This window comes from Leptonychotes weddellii, chromosome 4 (genome assembly GCF_054177405.1).
Source record: "Leptonychotes weddellii isolate Sample4059 chromosome 4, ASM5417740v2, whole genome shotgun sequence".
Classification (NCBI taxonomy): Eukaryota; Metazoa; Chordata; class Mammalia; order Carnivora; family Phocidae; genus Leptonychotes; species Leptonychotes weddellii.
Window position 1 is genome coordinate 145,415,329 of NC_138372.1, and position 25,472 is coordinate 145,440,800.

Genomic DNA, 25,472 nt, shown 5'->3' on the forward strand with positions numbered 1-25,472 from the left:
TATAACCATAATTTCTAAAATGCTTATTTGATCATGAAAGTGACTACTTAATTAAAACTTGAAGGGTCTAGGCCAGTGTTGTCCAATAAAAATAATGAGCTACAAACTACCTTTAAATTTTCTAGCAGTAACATTAAAGTAGTAAAAAGAAATAGGTTAACTTAACAATATATTTTATTCAACCCAACATACCCAAAATATTGTCATATCAACATATAATCAACATATAAATTATTTGGATTTTTCTCTTTTTGGCCACATATCTAACATTACAATATTGGCTAGAACAGATCTACCTATTAGGATAAATTAGTTGGATAAAACAGTCAATTTGGATAGTTTTCTAATAACACTGACCGTGACTGAAAGTTTTAAACTCTTTAAATTAGTAAGACACATTTGCTTTCTTGGTTTTTGAAATTTATGTTTTATTTTTTAGCTGGACTTGATATAGGCAATTTAGGTGTAATTATAGATTAAAAGTGAAAAGCTCTATGTTCTCTCCAAATCAGCTAATTAATGTAAATAAATTACCTTCTTGCTCTCTTTTGGCTCTCTTTGAACTATTAATAAGTCAAGAAAAGTTAGTGGATTCATGACAGTTAAATGCGAAGTCTCTACTATACATGCCAGCTGATTTGTAACCATATACATGTTCTATGAAACTATTTTTCAGGTTTTTAGAATTTTAAATGATTCCTCCTGCTGGTACAATTTCTTCACACTTCATCACATTTCTAAATAAGTGATTGTGTAACTTAAGATTTCATGTCCTGAAGGCATTATACCAATACTTCCAAATGCTTCAACTTAAAATACAAAGCAGTGTTATTCACACTTCCCATTTTTGAATCCACTAAGGCCATTTGGGGGAAGAAAAACTAGAAACCTGCTCTTCTGTTTTTGTTTTCTACAAATTCTCTTTACTGAGAGCTTGTACATTTCTTGCTAAGTTTCCAAAAGCACATTTAATCCCCGTCAGACACTGAGTGAATACGGCACATCCTTTAAATGGAAGCTCTGGAAAATCTGCTGCTTTAAAAAGGGAAGATGAGCGCCTAGGCAACTGCTGTGCTTCTGAGCCCAGAGCTCTTCTTTAAACAACCAGTGTGGACACGGAAGAGAAATGGAAAATAGCCAACAACACAGCATAGTCTTTGAAAGTTCATGGCTTTATTCCAGGGTTTCTGAGCATCAGCACTATCAACATATTGGGCCGGATAATTCTTTGTTGTGGGGGGCTGTCCTGTGCACTGTGCCCTGCATCTCCAGCCTCCACTCACCAGATGCTAGTAGCACAAGCCCACACCTGCCCTCACCCTGGTCTTGACAAATCAAAAATTTCTCCAGACATTGCCAAATGTCCCCTGGGGTACAAAGCTCTCCCTGATTGAGAACCATTGTGCTCTTCCAAGTCTAAAAATTATAGATTTAAAATTATACTGGAGCTCTAGCTTCAGAGTACAAACCCATTAATATATTATTATCTACATCTGCTTTTCTTAAGAGCTTGCAACTTTGGAAAATAGATTAGTTTCATATACTATTCTCTTGTGTCCCACCTTCTCAATCTCAATGATCTTGTTTTAGCCTACCCTCTAATTTAAATTTAAATACCCAACCTCATTTTTACCAGGAATTGGTATATCTTCATAATATCATATTGGTATATATATCATTATGATATGTTGACTTTCATATATAATCAGTTGCTATGTGCAACAGTGAAAAAAATGTAGCAGCTTAAAACTCCTTAGATGTATTTCAAGGGTGTATATTGAAATTGTTTTTATAATGACCTGTACTCCTTAAATAAACAAGAAGAGCACTAAAACTTCACTACCATCAATTTGGTATTCTTCAGTAGTACCACAAAGAAGATGCAATAATTCATGTTTTAATTAGTACCTAAAACATTTCCAACTACATAAAATACCATGTATGAATAAAACACTTCAATGCAAGATGTATATTTCTTTTCTTTTTTTTTTTTAAAAGATTTTATTTTATTTATTTGACAGAGAGAGAGAGCAGGAACACAAGCAGGGGGAGTGAGAGAGGGAGAAGCAGGCTTCCCGCCGAGCAGGGAGCCCGATGTGAGACGCGATCCCAGGACCCTGGGATCATGACCTGAGCTGAAGGCAGATGCTTAACGACTGAGCCACCCAGGCGCCCAAGATGTATATTTCTCTATCTCCTTTAAAATAGTTCAGGAATGAAGCATCTTAGAGTACAACCTATTCCTTGTCATATGTAAAATTTGGCTATTTAAGATAGTAAAAACATATTTCATGTTTTCAAGCTTTTACATTTACTTTGAAATGACAGAACAGGCAGGCAGATATATTATGAGGACAAGAACACAGTAATTTCATAGAGACATCACCTGGAACAATGTATACAAACTATTTGCTCTCTACTACCCTCTGCTGGTTTGTTAGGGAAAAAAAAAGTAATAGTTTAAAAAAAACCCCAACCTTAAAGAACCCTCCTAATCACTGATAATATCAATAGCTACCATTTATTGGTAGACATTGTAGTAGGCTTAATTCTCTCATTTAACCCTTAATAGTGGCTTGAGGTGGGTATTATGACCTACAACTGATAATTAAGGAAACTGAAGCTCAAAGTGTTGAAGTAACTTGTCCAAACTGATGTACCTGGTAGAAATGGCATTCAAATTCACCTCTTTTTAATGCCAAAGCTCAAGTTCATTGTGTGTGTGTTGCTGCTTCCTGGGCAACTCTTAATGAGAGCTGGCCTGACACCATAAGCCTTATAATTCCAGGCTAATGGACTTTTTGGCAAAACAGTCAAGTCTTGTCATATTCTCATTTAATCAAATTCAACTATTCGATTTGAGAGAGAGGGAGAGAGGGAGACTTTTAATAGTGAAGCATTTTCCAGCTTAGGCCTGGGAGTCAATTTAGGCCTAAAAATATAAACAATATGTTGTTTAATATTACTTGTTTTTGAGCTTTATAAAAATGGTATCAAACTGTAAAAAAAAAATTTTTTTTAAATAGGAGATGTGAATCTGTTATTTTTCTCATTCTCACATCTCACTGAGCTACATGCGTTTCTAGTGTTTAGAGATACAAATACTTCTATACGAGGGTTCTAATTATAAGCCAACAAGTCACCTGGTTTTTAACTAACGGAAAGTGACTTGTTCTGATGTTAGAAGGAAATTGGATGAATAGTGAACTTATGAACATTTAAAGAATTTTCAAAGATAACTTGAATTTTATTATTATTGTTGTTGCTGTTATTTACCTTGCATGCTTTCTTTCAAACTTCAACCCAGCAGACAGTGTGATCATGCCCCTTTTGTATGTATGTACAAGTGTGAAGAGAATAGGGGGTAAGAGGTGATTTTGAGGGGGTATCACTCCATAATTTTTGACAAGAAAAGTGAAGCCAAAACACATATTCTTCAAGGTATCATTTTAAACAGCAAAATAGTATCCTGGTCTTTCAGACCATTGCTGGCAAAGATGAATATATTTTAGAGGTTCTCAAGATGACTGAGTCAGGGCAACACTGAATGATAAATGTTGTTTTATTTTCAAATAGGAGAGTCCTTCAAAAGAGTCACAGTGAAAAAGATTGTGCTGGTAGCTCAAGCTCAATAATTTATAACTTGAAATTCCCCTTCATTTTGATTATGTGTATTTTGTGAGGAAATAATAAATCTGTGTATTCAACTCAATTACATTAGATTTTAGGTACAAATGGACTGAGATCCATCTACATGTCAAATATTTGAGTGCCTATAAAAGGGGAGACATTGAAAACAGCAAAATTTTTAGCAGGCAGGAGAAATGCAGGCTTATTTCCCTGACTTATTTAATTTCTCTATAAAGCAACTGGTCTCTGAGATTGATGATAATTATTGGCCCTGGCATAAATACCTGTAAAATCTAATTCAGTCAATTACATTCATAAAGTATTATTATATAAAACATATCAATGTGTTGAATTTCAAGTGGAAAACATTTTATTGTCATTTCTGATTTAATACCATGTGAGGTTTTTATTCAAACACTGTGTTTTAATTTCTGGAGTGCAAGTTAGAAATTCTACCAATGAAAAGTTTCTTTGGGGTTATTCTCTCCTCATCCCACTCCTCTTCCCCAACCTGTTCAAGAGAATGCAAGGCAGCCAGAGACTATATTATTCTAACAGAGGAGAGTACATCCATTGATTTTAAAGTTTCTTTTTTTTTTTTAAAGATTTTATTTATTTATCTGAGACAGAGAGAATGAGAGAGACAGAGAGCACATGAGAGGGGGGAGGGTCAGAGGGAGAAGCTGGCTCCCTGCCGAGCAGGGAGCCCGATGCGGGACTCGATCCAGGGACTCCAGGATCATGACCTGAGCCGAAGGCAGTCGCTTAACCAACTGAGCCACCCAGGCGCCCGATTTTAAAGTTTCTATATGAAGGACATGCATTTGTTAGCTTAAATCAGTGCTTATGCCTTAATTACAACTGTCTTTTTGTAAGTACTATTGACTGAGCCTGGATTCTAGTTATACATGTAAAACATGGGAAATTCATGCACGCTTATGCTGTCCAAGTCCTTAATAATGATGGACTGTTCATCACAGGTACTTTTATTTGCAGTATAAATGCAGAGAATTAATGGGCTTAGGCCAAATGAAGGAAAGATTAGTGATAATAGAATTTTGAACAGAACCCTAATAAATACATTAATTTCCAAGATGTAGAAATTAGATTGTTATTATCTATGACATATATATGTTTGCACCAATGTACCAATAAAAACATCAAAACTGAACCTGAAAAAGGTAACATTTTGCTTTAAGGAAATTTTAAAAATCAGACTTCATGTTTACAAAAAGAAAATCCCAGAAAAATACAACTTTAAACACATTATCTTATATATCTTAATTAATCTTATATCTTAATTAATCATTTCCATGTATACTGGCTCATTTAATTTCTAAATGCCTTTTGACCCTTATGATGATGTTTTTCCTATAATACTGTTTTAAATGAGCCTATTGTGTATCTTTTGGTTTTGTGAGTACTACTGAATGAGTATATAAATGGTGGTTCACTTCTATCATCAGTGTTTAAATATATCTTTTTTAAAAGATTTATTTATTTGAGAGAGAGAGTGGGGGGGGGCAGAGGAAGAGGGAGACAACCAGGCTCCCCTCTGAGTGGGGACCCTGATTTGAGGCTGGATCCCAGACCCTGAGATCATGACCTGAGCCAAAATCAAGAGTCCGATGCTTAACTGACTGAGCCACCAAGGTGCCCCTAAATATATCTTTAAATAATATTTTAAATTAAAAGACATTGGCCTTATCTCTGCCAGGATATCAGTTTTTACCAAACAACACTGATTCCTTCCTTCCTTTTCTTCTCCCTTCCTCCTTCCCTCTCTCCCTTTCTTATATATAATATCATTCTGGGTATAACATAATTTTCTTTGTTTCTATTTTTCTCTAAGGAAACGAGAGACAGAGAGAGAGAGAGACGGGGGGAGAGAGACATAGAGAAAGAGAGAGAGATTGGTTTAGTTTATGTAGGTATCAAAGGATATCTCAATACAGAATTGTTCTTCTTTGTGTTCTAAGGGATAAAAGAATCTACAGGTTCTTTTTAAAGGACTGACTGAGATAACACCTCTCAAATTATAAATCTTCTAGATGACGCTACTTGCTCTTTGCAATTCATAGCATAGTAATTAGGCATGAAATTCCTGACTTCAAATATGTAGTGTTGGGTTTTTTCCCCCCATAATAATTCTTTCTGATAGAGTGGATTTAAATTTATATGCAGAAAACCATTCTTTATGGTGAAGTCATATAAGTTCAAGACAAATTTTATCTCAGGTTTCTTAGGTTTTCTCCTCATTATGGGTATGGCATAGTATTTTTTTTTAAAAAAGAGAGGAAGTCTATGCGAGTGCATATTTCATAAGCTTCTTATTCATTATTCATAGCATTAGAGATAGAAGGAATATATACACATGGAGAATTCTCTCAGATGTGTCCTCTGAGGAGTACACTCAGCCTAAACCTCAAGGGTCTCTTTCAGTGGGGGCTGGAGGGAAGCTCAAGAAGACAGCAGAGGGCCTTCCTAGATATATTCTTACAGCAATGTTCTGGTGCATTCCTGTTCCACTGGAATTTAATTTTTGGCCACATCGATTAGGCCAACAGCACTTTACCCTAAAATACTTTGAATAATTACAGCATTTGAAAAGTTTCAAACTAGTTTTGTTCTATGTGTTTCAGAAATATGAAAATAAAACAATCTCTCATGTATTTTGGAAGGACTAATGTCATTTATTTTCCTTCTATAAATTGGACTCATTCTTCTTGTTTAGGCCTGTGAGATAATTAATATGCACTGAAGATGGTGTGGGTACTTTATAAATATTTCATCATAAAAATGAGCATACCATGTTCCTCCTCTGATTGAATTACAAAGGAGTTATTAGTGTAAACCTTTTGAAAAACTCATTTATAAAGTCAAAATGAACTAATAAAGTGGGTGCTAAAATATACTATGTAATTTAAGAAGAGGAATGAAAATTTTTTTCCTTAATATCAGATTATATTTTCCCTGAATCATCTACATAATCTCAGTAATAAATGAAATATTAAAAAGAAAACAAAGAAATAAAAATGAATTTTAGAAGCAACCTTTTCCTGCACCTCACTTCTGCACATACTTGATACAGATTCTCAGTTATTTTCTCAGGAAAACATTTGCTGACATTAATAAATTATCATGTAGTTGATTATCATTATTAGAAAGAACATAACAAACACAAGTAATTTTAAGGTTGCTGTGCATTTCATAAACTGTAGTTGAGCAACTCAGAATCTGGGGTCTCAATATCAATGGGAATTGCCTAACTCCAAGTTCATGGCACAGCATCAGGTTTTTTACACATAAAATATAAATTAGCAAGAATTCAACTGAAATAGGAAAAGCATAAGTAATTTCTGTATTGAGATTTATAGCTTGATGTCCAGAGGTTGTCTGACTAAAAATGATTTAAATATTTTCTTAATAAATTGAGCTTCGACATGGCACCCAACAGGGAATGGGATTTTTTGTATAATTAAGAATGTGTCAGTTTGGCATTCAGTGGATTGCTTTGGCAGCAGTCAGTTATCAACATTTAAACTGGCTAAGATCCTAGAGTGTACATTGTGGAAAAATCCCTCTCTCTCTCTCTCGTTCTATCTCTCTCTGTTAAGGGAGATAAAAAAAGAGCAAGAAATATGTATTTGGTTGGAAAGAAGCAAATGGTATACATAAATATGAGTTAAGATTTGAGTTGGAAGCTTTTTAAAGAACTTGAGTCAATAAATGACACTGTTCATAAAACTAAAAGAATTTAAGACACTTTAAAGATACTATCTACAAATTAATCCCTGACAACTTTTCAATTAACAATATGAGACAACTTCATTTTAAATGATTTCTGCAGCATTTAAAAATAAGGATTTTTTTTAGTCATTTCTCCTAACATTTAGGCAAATTAATAAACCTTGCATATTCTGCATGATTTCTTAGTTACTTTGAATTTCTTAAATTATTTTGAAATGAATTACAAAGAAATACACATCATATTCCAGGCAAAGCTCCAAATTAATCCATTTTAAAAAACAAAAGAGGAATTAACATAATATATGGGACATAATAGCTTGTTCATACCCATTGCCTGAAGGTTAACCTGGATTATTTTAATGTTAAAATTAATTAGCTGAAGAAGAAAGGAGAAAACTAACTTAGATCAAGCATTAATTGTGCATCCGGCATCATGCTAGACATCTTAACATGCATTATCCCATTAACCCGTCTCAGGGACAGGAGAAGTGTGATAAGCATTGCTGAATAACTCAAACACTACTTTTTATATTTAGTTATAGATATGTTGAGATATAGAAAAGTAAAATTAAACACCCTTTTACACTTTACTTTTCCATACCTGACTCCATATACATCAGCATTTAGATAAAACATCTTGCTTTACATCTTAAAGCTAAATATGTTTCTTTTTTAAGATTTTATTTATTTATTTGACATAGAGGGAGAGTGAGCAAGAGAGAGAGAGAGAGAGAGAGAGAGAGAGAGAGCGCATGAGCAGGGGGGAGGGGCAGAGGCAGAGGGAGAAGCAGGTTCTCCACTGAGTAGGGAGCCTGATGCAGGCTCCATCCCAGGACCCTGAGATCATGACCTGACCTAAGGCAGATGCTTAACCAACTGAGCCCCAACTGAGCCACTCAGGTGCCCCTAAAGCTAAATATGTTTGCCCACCCCTATGAATTTCATTCATCATTCCCTGCAACTCAAGATTGCTGGATTAATCTTGATACCTCCCTACTTCTCTCATAAGTAGATAACCCACTCTAGTATCTGATATTGTTGTCTGGGGCAGAGGGGAGAGCAGCTGGAAAGGACTCGTAAAAATTATGCAGGGAAATAATTCTTTCTAAGGCAGTGGTTCTCAACCTTGACTAAACCTTAAAATTACCTGGGAAGCTAAAAAATATTGATGCCTGGGACCCATCATCTGATTGTAATGTGAAGCTCAGGTTAGAAAACATTGCTCTTAGTTTCCATCCACAACAAGGGCACTGTTCTTTTACAATTGCTTTGCTCTTTCACCCATGTGACCTCAAATAAGATGAGTTTGGGGGCACCAGGTGAGTGTGGGGAATTAGGGACATCTCTCTGTTATTAGTTAGCAATGAGATCCCTCGGCTAGTAACAATAATAACCATCACTTTGGGATAGCTTTCTGAACTTCTGCAAAAACAGTATACACCTTAATGGAGAGAAAGCTGCCATAGGGCAGCAGGGAACAACACTTTTCCAACCCTTGCTGAGGTGGGAGTTTAACTGGCATCCACTTAATGGCTCCATCCACTCAACATGGATCAGAGCCCCTAAGAAAGGAGCTACATTTAAACCCAGTTTCACCTGCAAGAGTCTCCATCAGGTTGTAAACTAGACTATTAAGTTCATGGCAGCTACTTTTGAAAATCTACATACTAGATAGTTTAGCAATAAATAATACAGCACTTCTACTTAACGGCAGACAGGACATTTTAGTCCTAATTTGTGCATGTATAAAGTCTCACAGGCTTCAGAAGCATTCGATTTGAACAACCTCTAAACAACTAACAAATCACTCTCAATTTAATTAAAATGCTTCTAGATCAAGAGCATTATTTTTCAGTTACACTCTAAAGCAAAGCCTGCAGTATAAAATTATCGAGTCTGGAATAAACTCTGGATAGAAACTCACTGACACTCAATTACTCACTCAACAGCTATCTAGCTGGCAAGTGTGGGAATGGCCAAATGCCACTGTAGTTAGCAGTTCTCTCCTTGTCAACCACATCAGAGATACTCGTAGTGAATAACACAGAAGTATGGCTTTATATGGCTTGATAAAAGGAATGCTACCTTCTACCAAAATGACAAATTAAATTTTTATAATACATGATTTGTAATTTTTTTTGCAGTAATCATAAATCAAGATATAAATCTTTGCTGTTTAAATGCTCACTTGGAAACTTAAATTTCCTCCAGATGCCTTCTACCTCCAAAACTAGGCTTTTCTGGAAAAATCAGTGACATTTTATAAAATGTGGTTTAGCTAACCACATCTTCTTTAATTTTTATGACAACTCTCTGACAAAAATATAACCCCTTCGCAAAACCAATATTCCTCCCTCATCACCAAAAGCAAACTTACCTACTGAGAAGGGGAAGTAATAAAAAAAATCACTGGCTCAGGCAAATATAAAGAGCTATATCAGGCTTCAGTTCTGGAGCCAATGGTTGGAGACTTGTTTAAATGAATGCAAGAATTAAAATGACTGTAGCTACCCCCTAAAGGGAAACTAGAGACTGACAGGTGGTGCTTCTGGTCACCTCCCTTTGTTCTAGGCAGATGCTAATGCTAAAGTTGCACTTTATATTCCTGCTTATTCAGGGAATGCCAATGTAGTCTGAAAAAGATTCCAGTTTAAATATCCTGAGGAGGAAAAATAAGTCCCAGAGATGGAACCTCCCTTGTGGACTAGTAAATCTGAACAGTTGGAAATCTGTGGTAACATGAACGTTACCTCATCTCCTTAAAAGATATACTGGGGACATTGAGAAAAGAAATTTTCCACTTTTTGTAAATGTCCACTAAGGAAGCAAAGGATGTGCCTTTGAATTTTTTTACCTCTTTCCTCTCCTTGGTGTGCAAAATTTTTACTGGCAGATAAAAGCAGGTAGTGTAAAAAGAAAAACTCCTTAGGGCAGTGAAATATAGATCAAGGCATAGCATAATGGATAAAAAAAGGTTTTAAGAAAGTTAAGGCCATGAAGAGGAAACAAAACCTAACAATGTAACTTATTCATGAATGTGTTAACATATGTTTAAAGTAAGAAGTTTAATTTCAAATCATTTTTAATGCTGTTTTTCATTTTACTGGAGGAATATAAAGCAAATCAACGAGAAATCATTATTATTATAATAGGGCCTAAGAAAAGCCAAAATGAAGAGTGTTGGGAAGACAAATAGAAATTGACAACTGTTAAATATTACCGATGTTGGTATATCTTAATGAATAAGGAAGTGTAGGAGCAAAATGATGAAAATTCCCAAGCTGTATTTCAAATGGGTTAAAAACAAATATTTGCTACTTCAGCCTCCACGTTGCACATTATTCAAATACACAAACTTGTCGTGTGTGCAAATTTTTTTGCTAAGTTGATTATAAAGTTGAACAATACATTAATTTCTAATCCTTATTTTATTTGTATTCTTATAAGTCATTAATTGGGACAAACATCAATTCCCCCCCCCCGCCCCCGCTCTATCTGACCCTGTAGTGGGGCCACACAGGGAAGAGCCAATTTCAGCACCATGGACAAAGGACCCAAAGCACTCAGCCTTACTCTTGGGCCCTATAGGAAACATTCCCCTTAGGTTAAAATGTAAGAAATAACTTTATAGTAGCCATCTTCCATCTTAATATGTTTTAAGGATCAAATGAATACAAAAGAATGTTCAGCTAGATAATACAAAGTTTATACTTTCAAACCCCTTCTATCTTATGGAAAAACATAATGGCCTTCCTAAAGACATGCATCACTGTGATAAATGCATTTAAGTGTCATTAGGTTTGATGGCTCCTACTCACTCAGACTATTATACTTTACCTTTTAGAGTTAACTTAATGCGTATTAATGGTGTGAAATTGAAGAAATTATGAATTGAGTTTCCCTGGGCACAGGTTAAACCAAGGAAGAAGGGAGAGGACAGGTTAATATTACCTTCTACCCCATTCTTCATTTGTACTACAAAAGATGTCAGCTATGCCCTTGGGAAAGAAATGCTCACTATTAGTAAGTTGAACTTAAATTGACTTTTATGATTTTAAACTCAGGTAACTGTCTTTGGTTGGGTCACCAAAGGTTTGCAGTTTTCTTCAGGGAATAAGAAAATATGTGCACTTCTGCGATTAAGTTAATATTTTATTCCATAGTTTCAGACAAGTAGATAACTTGTCACTTTCTTCCCCTTCTGTATTCATCTTACAAATTCAACTTAGGAGTGTTTTTTCAGGATATTTTTGTATGTATTTTTATATATACATTATTTTGTAATCTTACCATGCATCACACAAAATAATGGTGTTTAATTAATTTAAAACCCGAGTTAGATATTATGATAGCAAGTACTATTATTAATGTGAAAAATTGAAAAATCCACAGCTCTGGTCCCAGGAACATCTGATACAGCAAAACTATGGTTCATAATATCAGGAAGATCAGAATCTAATTTTGAACTCTGACTTCCAAAAATATTAAGAATGAAAACAATATTCATTTCAATTATGCTTGGAGAAAGAAAAGTATAAAATCACTACTTGTTGGAGTTCATTTATTAATAATGGGTGACTAAGAGAAGATAGAACTTTGTACCTACTCTTCTACTTCTCTATCATGCAAAATGATCTCCAAACTAAAAAGGATAGAATAAAACTTGGCAAAGGAGACCAAAGCTCAGGCCAAGTGATGTTACTAGTTTCTCTGAAGGTATTTAGTTCATTTGACAGACAAATTATGTCCTAGGCTTTATAATCTCACTTTTTACAAACAGGATTATGATAACACTATTAATGTCTTTCAAGAATCTTGGAGATAAGGAGAGATGCCAAAAGGGTACAAATCTAGAAAAGAAGCATATAATTCTGAGTTTCAAAAATTAAAGAGTCTCTAAAACATTGGTGAGACTGAATGAAATATCAGGCAATATTCTGGCACAAATTAATAAAAAGGTGGTCTGTGAGCTCTTAGGACAGCAAATGTATTACTTAGAAATCAGCTTGGGCTCCAAAGTGGGGCAAGCCTAGCTTCATTTTTTTTTGTTTTTGTTTTGTTTTGTTTTGATGGGGTTAAGACTAGTAAACCTGAGAAATAGTTAGGACAGAAGTCACAAACTTAGAAGCTTATTTAGTCAAAGTAATTAACATAAATAAACTAAATGGCCCAGTGTACTATCAAGTAGAATGGTAATGGTCACTGTGAAGAAAAGAAATTGTGCTCAGCTACCACTACTCAGCTCTAACTTTATTATTTATTTTCCAGGGAAAACAGAAATATGGGATTTCTTTGTACATCCTCTTGATTAAGAAAAATTCTAACTGCAACTTTTTATTAGTGAATACTCCCCTAGTTTTTAAAACAAAACGAAATGTATCTGCAGACTGAATCTGGCCCATAAACTGCCAACTTGGGACACGTGGCAAAACATATGGACCTCAGTGAGGAATCTGGCAAGGTTTTGCATGATATCATTATTAAGAATTTCTGGATGGGTGACAATAAAGACATTCCAATTAGTTGAGTTCAAATTTAATCTCAATATAAGGATAATTAGATCTTCCCAATGATGAAATGGACGGCCCTTATCCTAGAAGAATTCACCTTAACCACAATTTGGCAATTCACACGATCATATGGAAAAATAACCTAGAGATGAATTTTGAATTTAATGCTAATAATTTCTCATAAATGTAAATATGCTTATGTGTATATATACATGTATTCTTTTATTCACTCATTCGTTTGAAAATATTTATTAAAAACCTAATATTGCCAAGCATTGCTTTAGGTGCTGGGAATACAATAGAAACAAAAATCTCTGTTCTGGGGAGTTTGCATTCTATATTTGTCCCAGTATGGACATTATATTATATAAGCACTCTATAAATGTGCTCTTTGTGGACTAACTTTATTTTATTTTTTAAGATTTTATTTATTTATTTGAGAGAGAGAAAGAGTGAGAGAGAGAGCCCAAGAGGGGATAGGGTCAGAGGGAGAAGCAGACTCCCTGCTGAGCAGGGAGCCTGACGTGGGACTCGATCCCGGAACTCCGGGATCATGACCTGAGCCGAAGGCAGTCGCTTAACCAACTGAGTCACCCAGGCACCCTGTGGGCTAACTTTATACTGGAGTTTTCCTATGCATTCAGCATAGGACATGAAGTTACTTTGGGTGAACAGCACATTACACTGTGACAAATAGGTATTGTTACCTAATGCATTTATTCATTCATTTACATTTTCTTTCTAAAATATTCATTACACAATTGACACTTTGCTGGGGCAAAATGCTAAACCAGATGGAATACAGAGTCAATAGGTATGTATATATACATGGTTGTATTCCACATGCACAAACATGTTGAATACTTTGCTGACTTAGCAGCCCCAACGTCCTACATTATCTTTGATTAGCTTTTCATAAACTTAAATAAGTTAAAGAGGATGAAATCATCTGTCACCTGGCAGTGATTGTTCCAACAACAGTATCATCCTCCTTAAGGAAAAACATCTTGTCTTTGTTTTTAAATCTCTTCATGCTGTGGCCGACTGTAATTCCAAAATGAGGTGGTCTAGTGATAGACCTATGAATGATTCTGTTCTAATCCAACCTCTTGCTTTTCTATTTGTATTGATAAGAGGATAAAGAAAATATTTTTTTAAAGATTTTTTTTTTTAAAGTAATCTCTACACCCAGTGTGGGGCTTGAACCTACAACCCTGAGATCAAGAGTCACGTGCTCCACCTACTGAGCCAACCAGACACCCCAAGAAAATATTTTTTTAAATTACCATGTATTAAAAATAATCTGATTTGATTTTGTAAATAACTTAGATTTTTTTGAAACAAAGGGTCAGAAATAACTGGGGGATTTAGGTTGTGACTCAGTTAATTTCCCCTTATATCAGTTCAGTCATAGTAAAAAAATGAACATTTTTTTTCTCTCAACTATGGATTTTGTGGTAGGTAAGGTCTAGGAAGATATTTTTCAACTGTCCATGAGGCATGCTAATATTTCTTGAGAAACAAAGTTAAAAACAAAGCAACCAATCCTTTTAATGCTTGCAAATAGATTATTTAAATAAAAAGGAATCACAGCTCTGAAGAATGCCTTTGTAAACCACATGTTGTTACAGTAAATGTTTGTCTTTTCCTTTTTTTTTTTTAAGATTTTAGTTTTAAGTAATCTCTACATTCAACGGGGGGCTCAAACCCACAACCCAGAAATCAAGAGCTGCATGCTCCACCAACTCAGCCAGCCAGGCACTCCTGTCTTCTCTTTTGATGAGTGGATATTCTCACTTAAGTTTGATGGCTGTAAAAGTTCATTTTGGAACCAGCAGAAGCCCAAGGAGTTAAAGCTCCTTGAAAGCATTTTTAGGAATGCTGTTTTGGTCCTTTCATACTCATCTACCCTTCTTTTCTCATATAGTTTTTAGAATTCACTTGAAGAATGCAAAGGTTTTCTCATCCATGATGTTTTTCAAGGGGATTTCTATGCCAAACCAAATGCCTTATAGTTCAAGTAAACTGAGTTAACCTACTCTGAGAGAGACTGAAAAGGCCCACATTCATATGACTTGGTGATTAAGCCTGAGAGACAACTTGTAAAGTCATTACCATAAATTATAGAAAGAAAAACCAAATATTGCTTTTAGTTTCTACAGAGCTTTATAAATATACTTGCTGAGATGCTCCACTCCAATGAAGAATGAGAGTACTTTTAGGAATAGTATATAATTTAAAAAGCTTAATGAAAATTGTTTTTTTTCTAGAAGGGATAATAGGCCATTTTTGAAATGGCTCCTAGGATATGGAAGCAACCTAGTTCTCTCTCCATTATACCACTGATCACGAGCTGCTCTGTGGAGCTGGGCTTGCCTCCCTCACTACCACCTGGGCGCCTCCTGAAGCTTTGCCATTGTACAGCACTCCTGCGTCCTGAGGTGTACCACTGGTAGTACCAGGATGATGGATAGGTCTCTTTCAAATCTGTACATTTATTTGTACGTGTTGGAAGAAATATAACTAACACATAAAACTTGGTATTTCGTGGATATTATTCCCTAGATGAAGGCTAAGTAAAAAAAAAAAAATAGTGTGTCAATATAAATTTTGGTAAATTAAGTAAATAGTAGTACAATTTGTATTTAGAAATGGTAGAAATTGTGAAGTGTACTAGAGTAACTGAAGTTCTGGAAATATTTCCTCCTCTCACGGAGAATGGTATTTCTTTCTTTTTTTTTTTAAGATTTATTTATTTATTTGAGAGAGAGAGAGCACGAGTGAGCATGCACAGGGGGAGGGGCAGAGGGAGGGACAGAGAGAAAATCTCAAGCACACTCCCCTCTGAGCCCTATGCAGGGCTCGATCTCACGACCCAAGATCATGACCTGAGCTGAAATCAAGAGTCAGTCGCTCAACCAAGTGAGCTACTCAGGCACCTCAGAGAATGACATTTCTTTGGTCGGAAGTGTGTATACAAGAAACTTCCTTTCCTTTGCCATGATCTACAAGGACCTCAGTCTACAGGACCACCAAAGCTTTAGTTTTCCATCTCCTTTGGAATGTGTTCTAGGGCTTCTGCCATTGGTGGCGAACCCCATAAGAGAAACCTCACCCTGGAATTGATGAGGGAGCTCTAAAAATCCACAAAAAACTTTTCAAATATTTTAATAAATTTACATTCCTAAATTCTCATAAAGAAAAAAGTCATTACGACTAACAGTTTCTTTCTAAAGGAAGCCTATGTCCTCCCATCACTTCTGCGTAGTGATTATCTATCCATTTAATCACCTGAAACACAGAAAACATCCTTCCAGGAAGAGGAAAGACCAACTGTAGACCTAAGACCTCAGTATTTTCATGCAAAGAAAAAAAAAGGAAAGAAAAACACCTGACTGTTATTTAGCACAATAACTATTTAAAGGAGACACTTTCTTCTATTTTCCAAAATTTTAAATAAATTACCTTAAATTGCTATCTCTTGCTAAGATGCTGTTTAGTATCTCCAGGATATACTGATATCCTAGCATGAGCAGATACACCTTAGGAGTGCACATGTTTTTTAAAATATCAAATGAACAAATATGCAGGCATTAGTTTGTATGACATACTTAAAATAGCATATACAGCAAAGCAAGGTATTTTGTGTACAACTCAGAGTTAGCAAAATAGTCAATGTTGGATTTTGAAGTACTTACAAAATTACTTTAAAAAGAGACTTTTCATTTTGAGATAATTATAGATTCATAGGAAGTTGCTAAGATAGTATAGAATTCCATATATCCTTCACCCAGTTTCCCCCAATGACTGTATTTTACATAACTACAGTATAATATGAAATCTAGTAGGCTGACATTAGTCCAATGTGTGTGCATAACTCTGATATTTTATCACATGTGCAGATTCATATAACTATCATCACAGTCAAGATACACAGCTATTCCATCATCCCAAAGATCTCCTTCATGACACCTCTTTATAATCACAGACCTCTTCACCCCATCTCTAAGACCTGCCAATCACTAGTTTGTAAAATTACTCATTTATGCTTAGCCCTTACATATTTTTACTAAAATATGGGAAAACCACAGGACTGGGTGTTAGGAGGTGGCTGGTTCTAAGTTTGCCACTGGCTAATTCATGTCCTTGGACAACTCACTCTCTACAGTCTCAGTAACTCATCTGTAAAAATGAAGGTTTGGACTCTAATTTTTTTTTTTTTTTTTTTTAGGGCACCAGCATTTAAGAACTCCTGTAATTGTTGTTCTCAATCATGATATTACTTTAAAGATTATTAAATGCAAAGCAAGTTAAGAAAGTATGATTTAAATATGTGGAGATCAATAAGGATTGAATATATTTAAATGTATTCTGCATTAAAATAGTGTCATTGTCAAACAATTTAAGTAACCAAAAGCTGCATTATGAAAATATATTGCTGCTCTAAAATCTGAAGCAAATAAAAACATGATCTGACTTGGACCCATCTCTCAAGGGCACAGGGGCTACTGTTCTTCCAAATGTACAGGTGGAGAAAACTTGGCACTAAGATTACTTGACTCCCTTTGCTCCCAAGGGCACCCTTTGGAGAAGATGAAGCAAACATCCCTAAAATGTGCTTAGCCATGCATCTGGGTGGGCAGTGCTGCAGCAGAAACTTTAAGTTGAAGATTCTGGACCTTGGGGTTCACATTTGGCCCTTTTCTGAGAAAGGAGATTGAGACACAAGCAGCTCTTTGCTTCTGCTGCCCAGGGTCTGGGGTCAGGGCCAGAGGACCTGCAAAGAACTTAGCAGTGGAGTTTCCTGCTTTCTTAGAGATCACTCCTTGCTCCACACTATAGAACAGGATAAAAACAACAGGAAAAGCAGTTTTTCCCAAGTGACTCCTTCCTTCCATTTAAAGCTTTAAGAATCTCTTCCCATGCACCATTTTAAGCTTACCGATCTCTTTGTCTACAATTTATTCATCTTAAATCGCACCTGTTGATGCCACCCTGTTTGAGGACGTTTTGAGCGCATGAGCTGAGCCCTTCAACAACATACTGAAGAAAATTCGGTCCTCCCTCTTCACCTCGAATAATCTGTATGAAAAATCCCCAAGGAAGCAGAAACTTGAAAAGTGTCGTCTGGGGACTTTGGGCCATCCACGTCTTTGGAGAGATCTACCGAGTCTTGCTTTCTTTTTCGGTAACACCAATTCTTTACTGAACCTTCCTTATCAAAAGGCACCATTTCCAAGCTCAACGCCAGAGGACAATAAGTAAAGGGAGATCCAAAACCTATGGCCTGGTCAGCCTTGCCTGCTGTGACAAGGAGTCTAGCCCAACCACCTCAATGACCAATCAACCTGGGACACTGTCACCTCTATTCTTCTGCTGAGAGTCCCCATTTTCCACGACCTCCTTCTATGGGCCCCCCGAGCATCCTGATACACCACCTCACCCATGCTGGTCTGGAGTATCCTTCTCCGCTCTCCTTGGACCCAGGAGAGCTAGTCGCCCTCCTGTGCCCGCGGGTTCTGACATTGGACCCCGCACAGACGCCCGCTCTTACCCTCTCTCTCCCAGAAGGGGCCCATCGCGCCATCCAGGAGGAGGCATCCACGCGCGCCCGGGAGGCCGGGGCCCGGCTGGGCCGGGATCGGGTGCGCACGCGACCCGGCTGCGGCGCCGGCGGGCGCTCAGGCTCCAGGAGCCAGGCCCGGCCCGCTCCGCCCGCGCCAGCCCGGGCGGGACACGTGGTGCTTTGGCCGCCCGCGCTCTCTGTGCTCGCGGCCTCCGGGCCTCAGCAGCCCGTTCGGCCGCCGCAGGAGCTGCGGACGTCGCGAGGAGAAGGGCGGGGACCAAAAGGGTCGGCGCCGGGAGGTGGGGCGCCGCGACGTGAGCGCCGTGAGGGCCGGGCGCGGGGGGCGCAGGGGGTCTGCTTCCGGGGTTCGCGACCTGCGGGCTCCGTCCGGGTCTCCAGAGACGAGCGGATTGTGTCGCACCTCTTTCCCGGAGCCACTTGGGGCGGGGGCGGCGCACTGCAGAGGCCCGGGTTCCCGCGGCTTGAGGGAAACGGCTGAGGGCCGGAGGATCTGCTTGCACAACCCCCTTCTCGCGCCCGCCGGGATCCCAGATCAGCTGCAAGCCTGGGCTGGCGTCCGCCTCGCGGTCTTCACCCACCCCAGTAAACCATACCCTGTCCCCGTATGGAGATGCAAACCACTGAAAACCGCAGCGTGGACCCGAGCTGCCCTTTAGGACAGTCTCTCCCTGGAAAAATCCCTCTCGCGACCACAGCCTGTCGTCTGGGGACAGCTAAGGAGACACTGCTCAAAACTGGGGACGAAGACTTACCTGAAGCCGCAAGCTCATTCCGACTTCACCAGTGACCTTGGACGCCTCTTCTAAACAAGGTGTCTCTGTTGAACTTCCTGATTCTGGGGATAAAGGTGGCTATTCACTTTCTAACTCTAAGGAGGTAATAGCGACTGGGTTTAAGAAAAAAAAAAAAACACTCCAGACATCTTTAATAACAAGTGCAATATAAATATAATTTGTATTGACTTTAGGTAAGGTTGAAGGAAACCTTAAGACTGGGAAGAAAACCGTTTTAATTTGTTAGTACAAATGCAAAACTAATTCATCAGCCCCTCTACCTGTTTTTCTGGGAAGGTAAGTTTGAAGAAATTGGTGGGAAGATACTTTCCTCAGAATTGCCAGAGCCCCATGTAGCCCCATCCAGAACGTTCAGTTTACTGAAGAGTCTCATGATGAAACTGATTTCATCATTCTGTCCTACCATAGCTGAGGGTCAAAGGGCAGCCCCTCAGTTTGGCTAAGGGCTTTTCTTGGTGAGTTTCTTGTTACGTTATTTACTTACTCTTAGATCAGTCTTCATTTTTACCCCTAAAGGGAGCTTTCTTCACAGAAGAGTGCTTCTGGAGAGTAGCATCCGGTGGTCCTTACCCTGACTGCTTTCTCCTTTCCCTGGCTCCCTTTCTCACCATTTTCACTAGAGTTTAGCACACACAGTTTAAAGTGTAACAGACTTCTATTTATGTGTGAGAGAACTCTATACAGTTGAAATGCAGTCTCACATTACTTGGCAAATGTGAAATGCATGAAACATTTTATTCTGTTGTCTCAGCTCATTTTCCTTTGGTTTATCTTCTATTTCTGTCTGATCATAAGGCTCAGACTTTAAGATTCCTTCTCTCTTACATTTTCTAAGTCTTGGAAAGCCCCTTCTTCTTGAAAAATGAAGCTTCATAACATAATGGAACCCCATCACAACAGAAATTCTTCTTTTGCCGAATCTTGACTTTGCTAGATGGTAGTTTGTACCCTGTGACCCCACCCTCTTCACCTCCATTCAGGTCCTATCAGTGGTGTAAGCCTCCTTCGACCTTCAACAAAGATAAATCTGCCCCTATAGCTTCTTGTCAAAACTGCTGTCTGTACCAGCATATTCTTCACCCGATGGCTTATGGTCTTTTGGGACAGTATCCTAGAAATTTGTTTTGTTCTCTTCCTTCTCCTCATAATCCAGGCTTCCAGGCCTTCTGCATCAGACATTCCTGCATTCTTCCCATTGAATCCCTCTTAGTTCTTTATAAGATTGTTGTGAAGCTAAAAAGAGAAGTGCCTGGAAAGTGCCATGGAAATATAGAACTATTGAGTTAAAGATAACCAGTCTCATGCCCTTGCAGGTTTACAACTTCCTTTAAAACAGGGATTCCCACCTATTTGGAAGGAAAAGTTATTAAATTTTTATTCTGAAGCCTTCAGAGCATAGGGAGTGTGTGTGTGTACACACATGTGAGGTAAAATGGAATGATGGAGAGTGGGGACAAAGGGTGGGAAAGTGGGGAAGAGGGAAGGGTGGATATGGTACTGATGTGGAGTTTCTAAGTGGGAAGTCTCAGGTGGACTGGAAGATGGGAAGAAGAGAGAGGAAAATCCTGTCAGGAATGGTTTTCATCAGAATGCGCCCAGTACTGGCTGCCATGGAACAAAATGAGGTGCTTGTCCATAGGAGCTTAGTTTCTATTCATTGTCAGTATACATCCTCTGTAATGCATCTTCTGTAAGATGACCTTCTGAAGGTAAAAACACAGGAAATATCTCTAGACAGTTATCAAAGCACCAACTACTGAACTCAAGCTTTCCCGGACATATTGCAAGAATACAGGATAATTGTAGAAACTATGTAGAATTCATTTTAAAAAGAAGGTTTAAATGGGGAGGTTTATAGAGTCTTGGAGATCAAAGAGATTTTAAAACATAATCTAATGCAGACTTTGAGATGTTGCATTAATCATGCTTTTCAGGTCTTGAGTTCTGTTTCTTTTTTTTTTTTTTTTAAGATTTTTTATTTATTTATTTGAGAGAGAGTGAGATAGAGAGCATGAGAGGGGGGAGGGTCAGAGAGAGAGGCAGACTCCCTGCTGAGCAGGGAGCCCGACGTGGGACTCGATCCCGGGACTCCAGGATCATGACCTGAGCCGAAGGCAGTCGCTTAACCAACTGAGCCACCCAGGCGCCCGAGTTCTCTGTTTCTTTTGTCTGGCACAAAAGTCCTTCTCAAAACTTGTATATTTGCAAGCCAGGGTATTCTTCATGGCTACTAAAAAAAAATCCTCTTCCTTACCCAGTTGTTTTTTCCTAGATTCTAGATTTGGAGTAGACTAGAGAAAATTCGGGCACCTGGATGGCTCAGATGGTTAAGCGTCTGCCTTCAGCTTGGGTCATGATCCCAGGATCCTGGGATCGAGTCCCGCATCAGGCTCCCGCTCAGCGGGGAGCCTGCTACTCCCTCTGCCTCTCTCTCTCTGTCTCTTATGAATAAATAAATAAAATCTTTAAAAAAATAGACTAGAGAAAATTCTCCTTTTATTTCTCTAGACCTGAGAATATTAAATAACCAGCTCACCGGTGGGAAGAGTCAGTGGGTGCCCAGAAGCCACATGGTCCCATAAGAAACTCCCAAGTTATAGGAAAATAAATTCAGTTAAAGCATTGACAAAGAAATGCAAGCTTTTCTTTTCGGGGGCTAAAGTGTAATTTTCTTGTGCTAAGAATATTTGAAGTCTAGTTTTTTGCTGCTTTTATCAAAATATGTATAGCTAGTACCTGACTATAATTAATTTAGTCATTTGCAACCTTTACCCAATACTGTATTCTCGACCTATCTTAGTTTTCCTTTTCCTCTTTCCATTTCCTTAAGGCTTGTTTGTGAAAGTGTGATTAGATTGATATGTCACTCCTCCAAGTTCCCAGGATGAGGAGGAGTTCTCATTTGCTGGGTGTATACTGTATACCTGGCACAAATTTACATCATTTAATTTAATTTTACACTTTTCTTAAGAAGTAGTTAATCTTAGTACACTTTACTGATGGAGAAAAGGAGGCCCATGAGTCACAGAGGTGGTAAATGGTATTGAGTACCTACTGTATGTCAGACACTATTTTAGATGCTGGGAATGTAGTGGTGAACAAAACAGATTGCATTCCTGCCCTGAAAGAACTGCTACTCTAATGGAGAGAGTCCGATGAAAGGTGTGTGAACAAACAGGCACTGACAAATGTTTAAAAGAAGTTAAAATAGGGGCACCTGGGTGGCTCAGTTGGTTAAGCGACTGCCTTCGGCTCGGGTCATGATCCTGGAGTCCTGGGATCGAGTCCCGCATCGAGTCCCGCATCGGGCTCCCTGCTCGGCGGGGAGTCTGCTTCTCCCTCTGACCCTCCTCCCTCTCATGCTCTCTGTCTCTCATTCTCTCTGTCTCAAATAAATAAATAAAATCTTTAAAAAAAAAAGAAAAGAAGTTAAAATAGGCAATGTGGTAATGATGCCAAGGTTTTTAATCTGAATAACTGAGTGGATGGGGGTGGATGGGGCAGGATGTGGTTGTGATGGAGATGGGAGAAATGATTAATTCTGTTTTGGGCATATGAAATGTCAAATAGTGATCAGGCATCCACATGGAGCTGTGGAATGGAAGTCTGAGCTCAAAGGAGAGGTCCAAGCTGGAGATAAACATTTGATAGTCTTCACCACATAGACTGCCTCCAAGCCATGGGGTTAAAAAAAAAAAAAAAAGAAAAGTGGATAATTTGTTTTTATATAAAGGGCTTTTTGCTCAGGTTGCTGTGTGAGCAAGGTGATTCAAACATGTCTTAGCTTGTCCACTCAAACTAAAGCCATCCAAAGCTGCTCAGCCACAGGCTAGTGGACTGTTACCATAGCAACAGTGTCCTGTCAAAGGGGATAGGGAAGCTTTTCTCATTTTGAGGCTAGAGTCATGTCTACCATTTTAAAATGAAAGTGTTCATGACTACACTGTTACTCCTTTTATTAAGGCCCAAATGTGTGCCTCAAATCTGTTTCAGGAACTGTTGTGATGAGACTACCAGCTCCTCTGCAGAAGTGGATTTTCATTAGTGTGTAGGTGTCCAAATAACCCCAACTTCTGAGCTGAACTTAAATGATGTGGCTTCATATTTCTATTTTAAGATATATACATAAAACCGTCACTCAATTTAGATTTTCTTATCAAAATTCTTTTGATAGCCTATTTTTGCTTATTTTTAAATTTTTATGGGGTGTTAGAAAATTTATCTTTCGTTGCTTTCACAATACTATGTATTTATTATACTGGTAACAGTTGCTATAATGTGCCAAAGGAAGTTGTTTTTGGGTAAAAATTCTTTTAGAGGAGGAAATAATGAGGCTAGAGATGATTGATTTCAGGTAAAGCGTTTCTCAAGGTGAAGTCTGTAATAAGAAAAGGCCCTTAATGCCCCCAAATATCCAGGTTTTACAATGACTTAATGTTCTACCTTTTGAGGATAATTTCTGTTAATCCAGCTCTGGATTTTTTTTGTAGTTCTGTTTTACTTTTAAAAGTAAAACCATACATGCATGTCATAGAAAATTAAAAATGAAGAAAAGCACCAAGAAGAAAAAAATCATTTGTAATCTCTCACTCAAAGATAAGTACTAATAATATTTGTGTGCATGTTATTCCTGCATAACTTTTAAAATAAAATAGAAGCATACTGAATATACTGTCTTGCTAAGTAATACCTTTTTCTGATTACAAAGTAACACATTGTAGAAAATTTAGAAAATATATAAATGCAAAAAACCCAGAAAAATAATAATTACTTATTATCTTATTATCTGAGGTAGCCATTATGAGAAATATTCCTACATTTTCAAGGAATACATGCATTTTATTTTTTTATTTTAATTTTTTAAAATGATTTTATTTATTTATTTGAGACAGCACATGTGTGCAACCGGGGTGGGGGGGGAGGTCGGGGTGGAGGGTCAGAGGGAGAGGGAGGGTCAGAGGGAGAGGGAGAAGCAGGCTCCCAACCAAGCAGGGAGCCCGACATGGGGCTCAGTCCCAGGACCTTGAGTGACTTTAACATGATGCTGAGCCATGACAGATGTTTAACAGACTGAGCCACCCAGGTGCCCCTTAAAGAATACATGTATTACGTATGTACACATATGTATGATAGATGTATATATATTTTATGTTAAAGTGGGATTTCTTATTTTGCAACTTAATTTTTCCACAGAATATCATTCATAATTTTGTCTATTATTCTGCTACACAATTATTTTAACAGCTTTATAGTATTACATCATATGGCCACATGATGTAATTGTTTGCTAAAAATATAGATATTTATGCACAGTGCCATGATTTCATGCAAGGGAGTAGGTTCATATCAAATTAAAATGAATGTCTTCAACAATTTTATGCAAGGTAAATCAGGACAGTAGGGTATCAAGATAATTTGTAAGGGGAAAATATGTAGCAAATGAGCAAGTTTCTAAGATATGGGTCTGAAAAGATTAGGGTAGCTCCCCAGCTTGCTGATGATGCATTTTTGAGCATAGGGTTGTGATTGGGGCATTTTATTTTCATTCAGCTATATTTAGAAAGGTTATTCAAAAGCTACTGAACAATGTTAAAGTACCAGTGTATTTTGCACAGTATGCTTATATACACCTGCATAGATAGAGATACAGGAGCAGATATAGAACATCATCACCAACTTGATGAGGTTTATGGAATTCATGTTTTCAGTGTACAGAATATTTCAAACTGGCACTGAACATGGAGGCCTGGATGGAAGAACACCTCAGGTATTCATTCTTTTGGAGACTAGCAGACCAGAAACCAGGTTCCTACATTCTATGCAGCCTATGTGGCTCTTTGGAAGGGTTAGTAATGAATTTCATAGTGAATAGTACTTGCATCAGGGATATTTTGGGACTTACTAAAAATTCAGGTTTTTGGAGCCCACTTGACAAAAATTCTCAGGTTTAACACTTTAACAGAGGTGATTTGTATGGAAATCAAATTATTAGAATGGGAATTAATTTAGGGAACTAAGAAAAAAATGCCTGTGAGCTCCTTAGCATTAGGGATTTTTTTTTAAGATTTTATTTATTTATTTATTTGACAGATTGAGAGAGAGAGAACAAGCAGGGGGAGGGGCAGAGAGAGAGGGAGAAGCACGCTCCCCGATGAGCAGGCAGCCTGATGTGGGGCTCAATCCCAGGGTCCTGGGATCTTG

The 25,472-nt window shown here is 37.7% G+C and overlaps 1 protein-coding gene and 1 long non-coding RNA gene across 6 annotated transcripts in view; one reads left to right on the top strand and one right to left on the bottom strand.

Annotated features, from left to right (window-relative positions):
* Window positions 1-19,247, bottom strand: part of SYBU (syntabulin) — a 110,641-nt gene extending 91,394 nt beyond the window's left edge. For 2 of the 4 annotated variants that reach the window (XM_006727924.3, XM_006727923.3), the window contains exon 1: window positions 18,445-18,545. In XM_006727924.3, coding sequence (XP_006727987.1) covers window positions 18,445-18,477 — 33 coding nt within the window. In that variant the 5' untranslated portion in view covers window positions 18,478-18,545. Of the gene's footprint in view, window positions 1-18,444; window positions 18,546-19,229 lie in introns of those variants that run through there. The other 2 variants (XM_081816408.1, XM_081816410.1) reach the window with 2 other exon arrangements.
* LOC115939046 (uncharacterized) overlaps window positions 18,807-25,472 on the top strand; it is a 312,345-nt gene continuing 305,679 nt past the window's right edge. Inside the window, exon 1 of one of the 2 annotated variants that reach the window (XR_014144346.1) lies at window positions 18,807-19,547. This is a non-coding gene — a long non-coding RNA (uncharacterized LOC115939046). The remainder of the gene's footprint in view (window positions 19,548-25,472) is intronic. The other variant, XR_014144347.1, reaches the window with a different exon arrangement.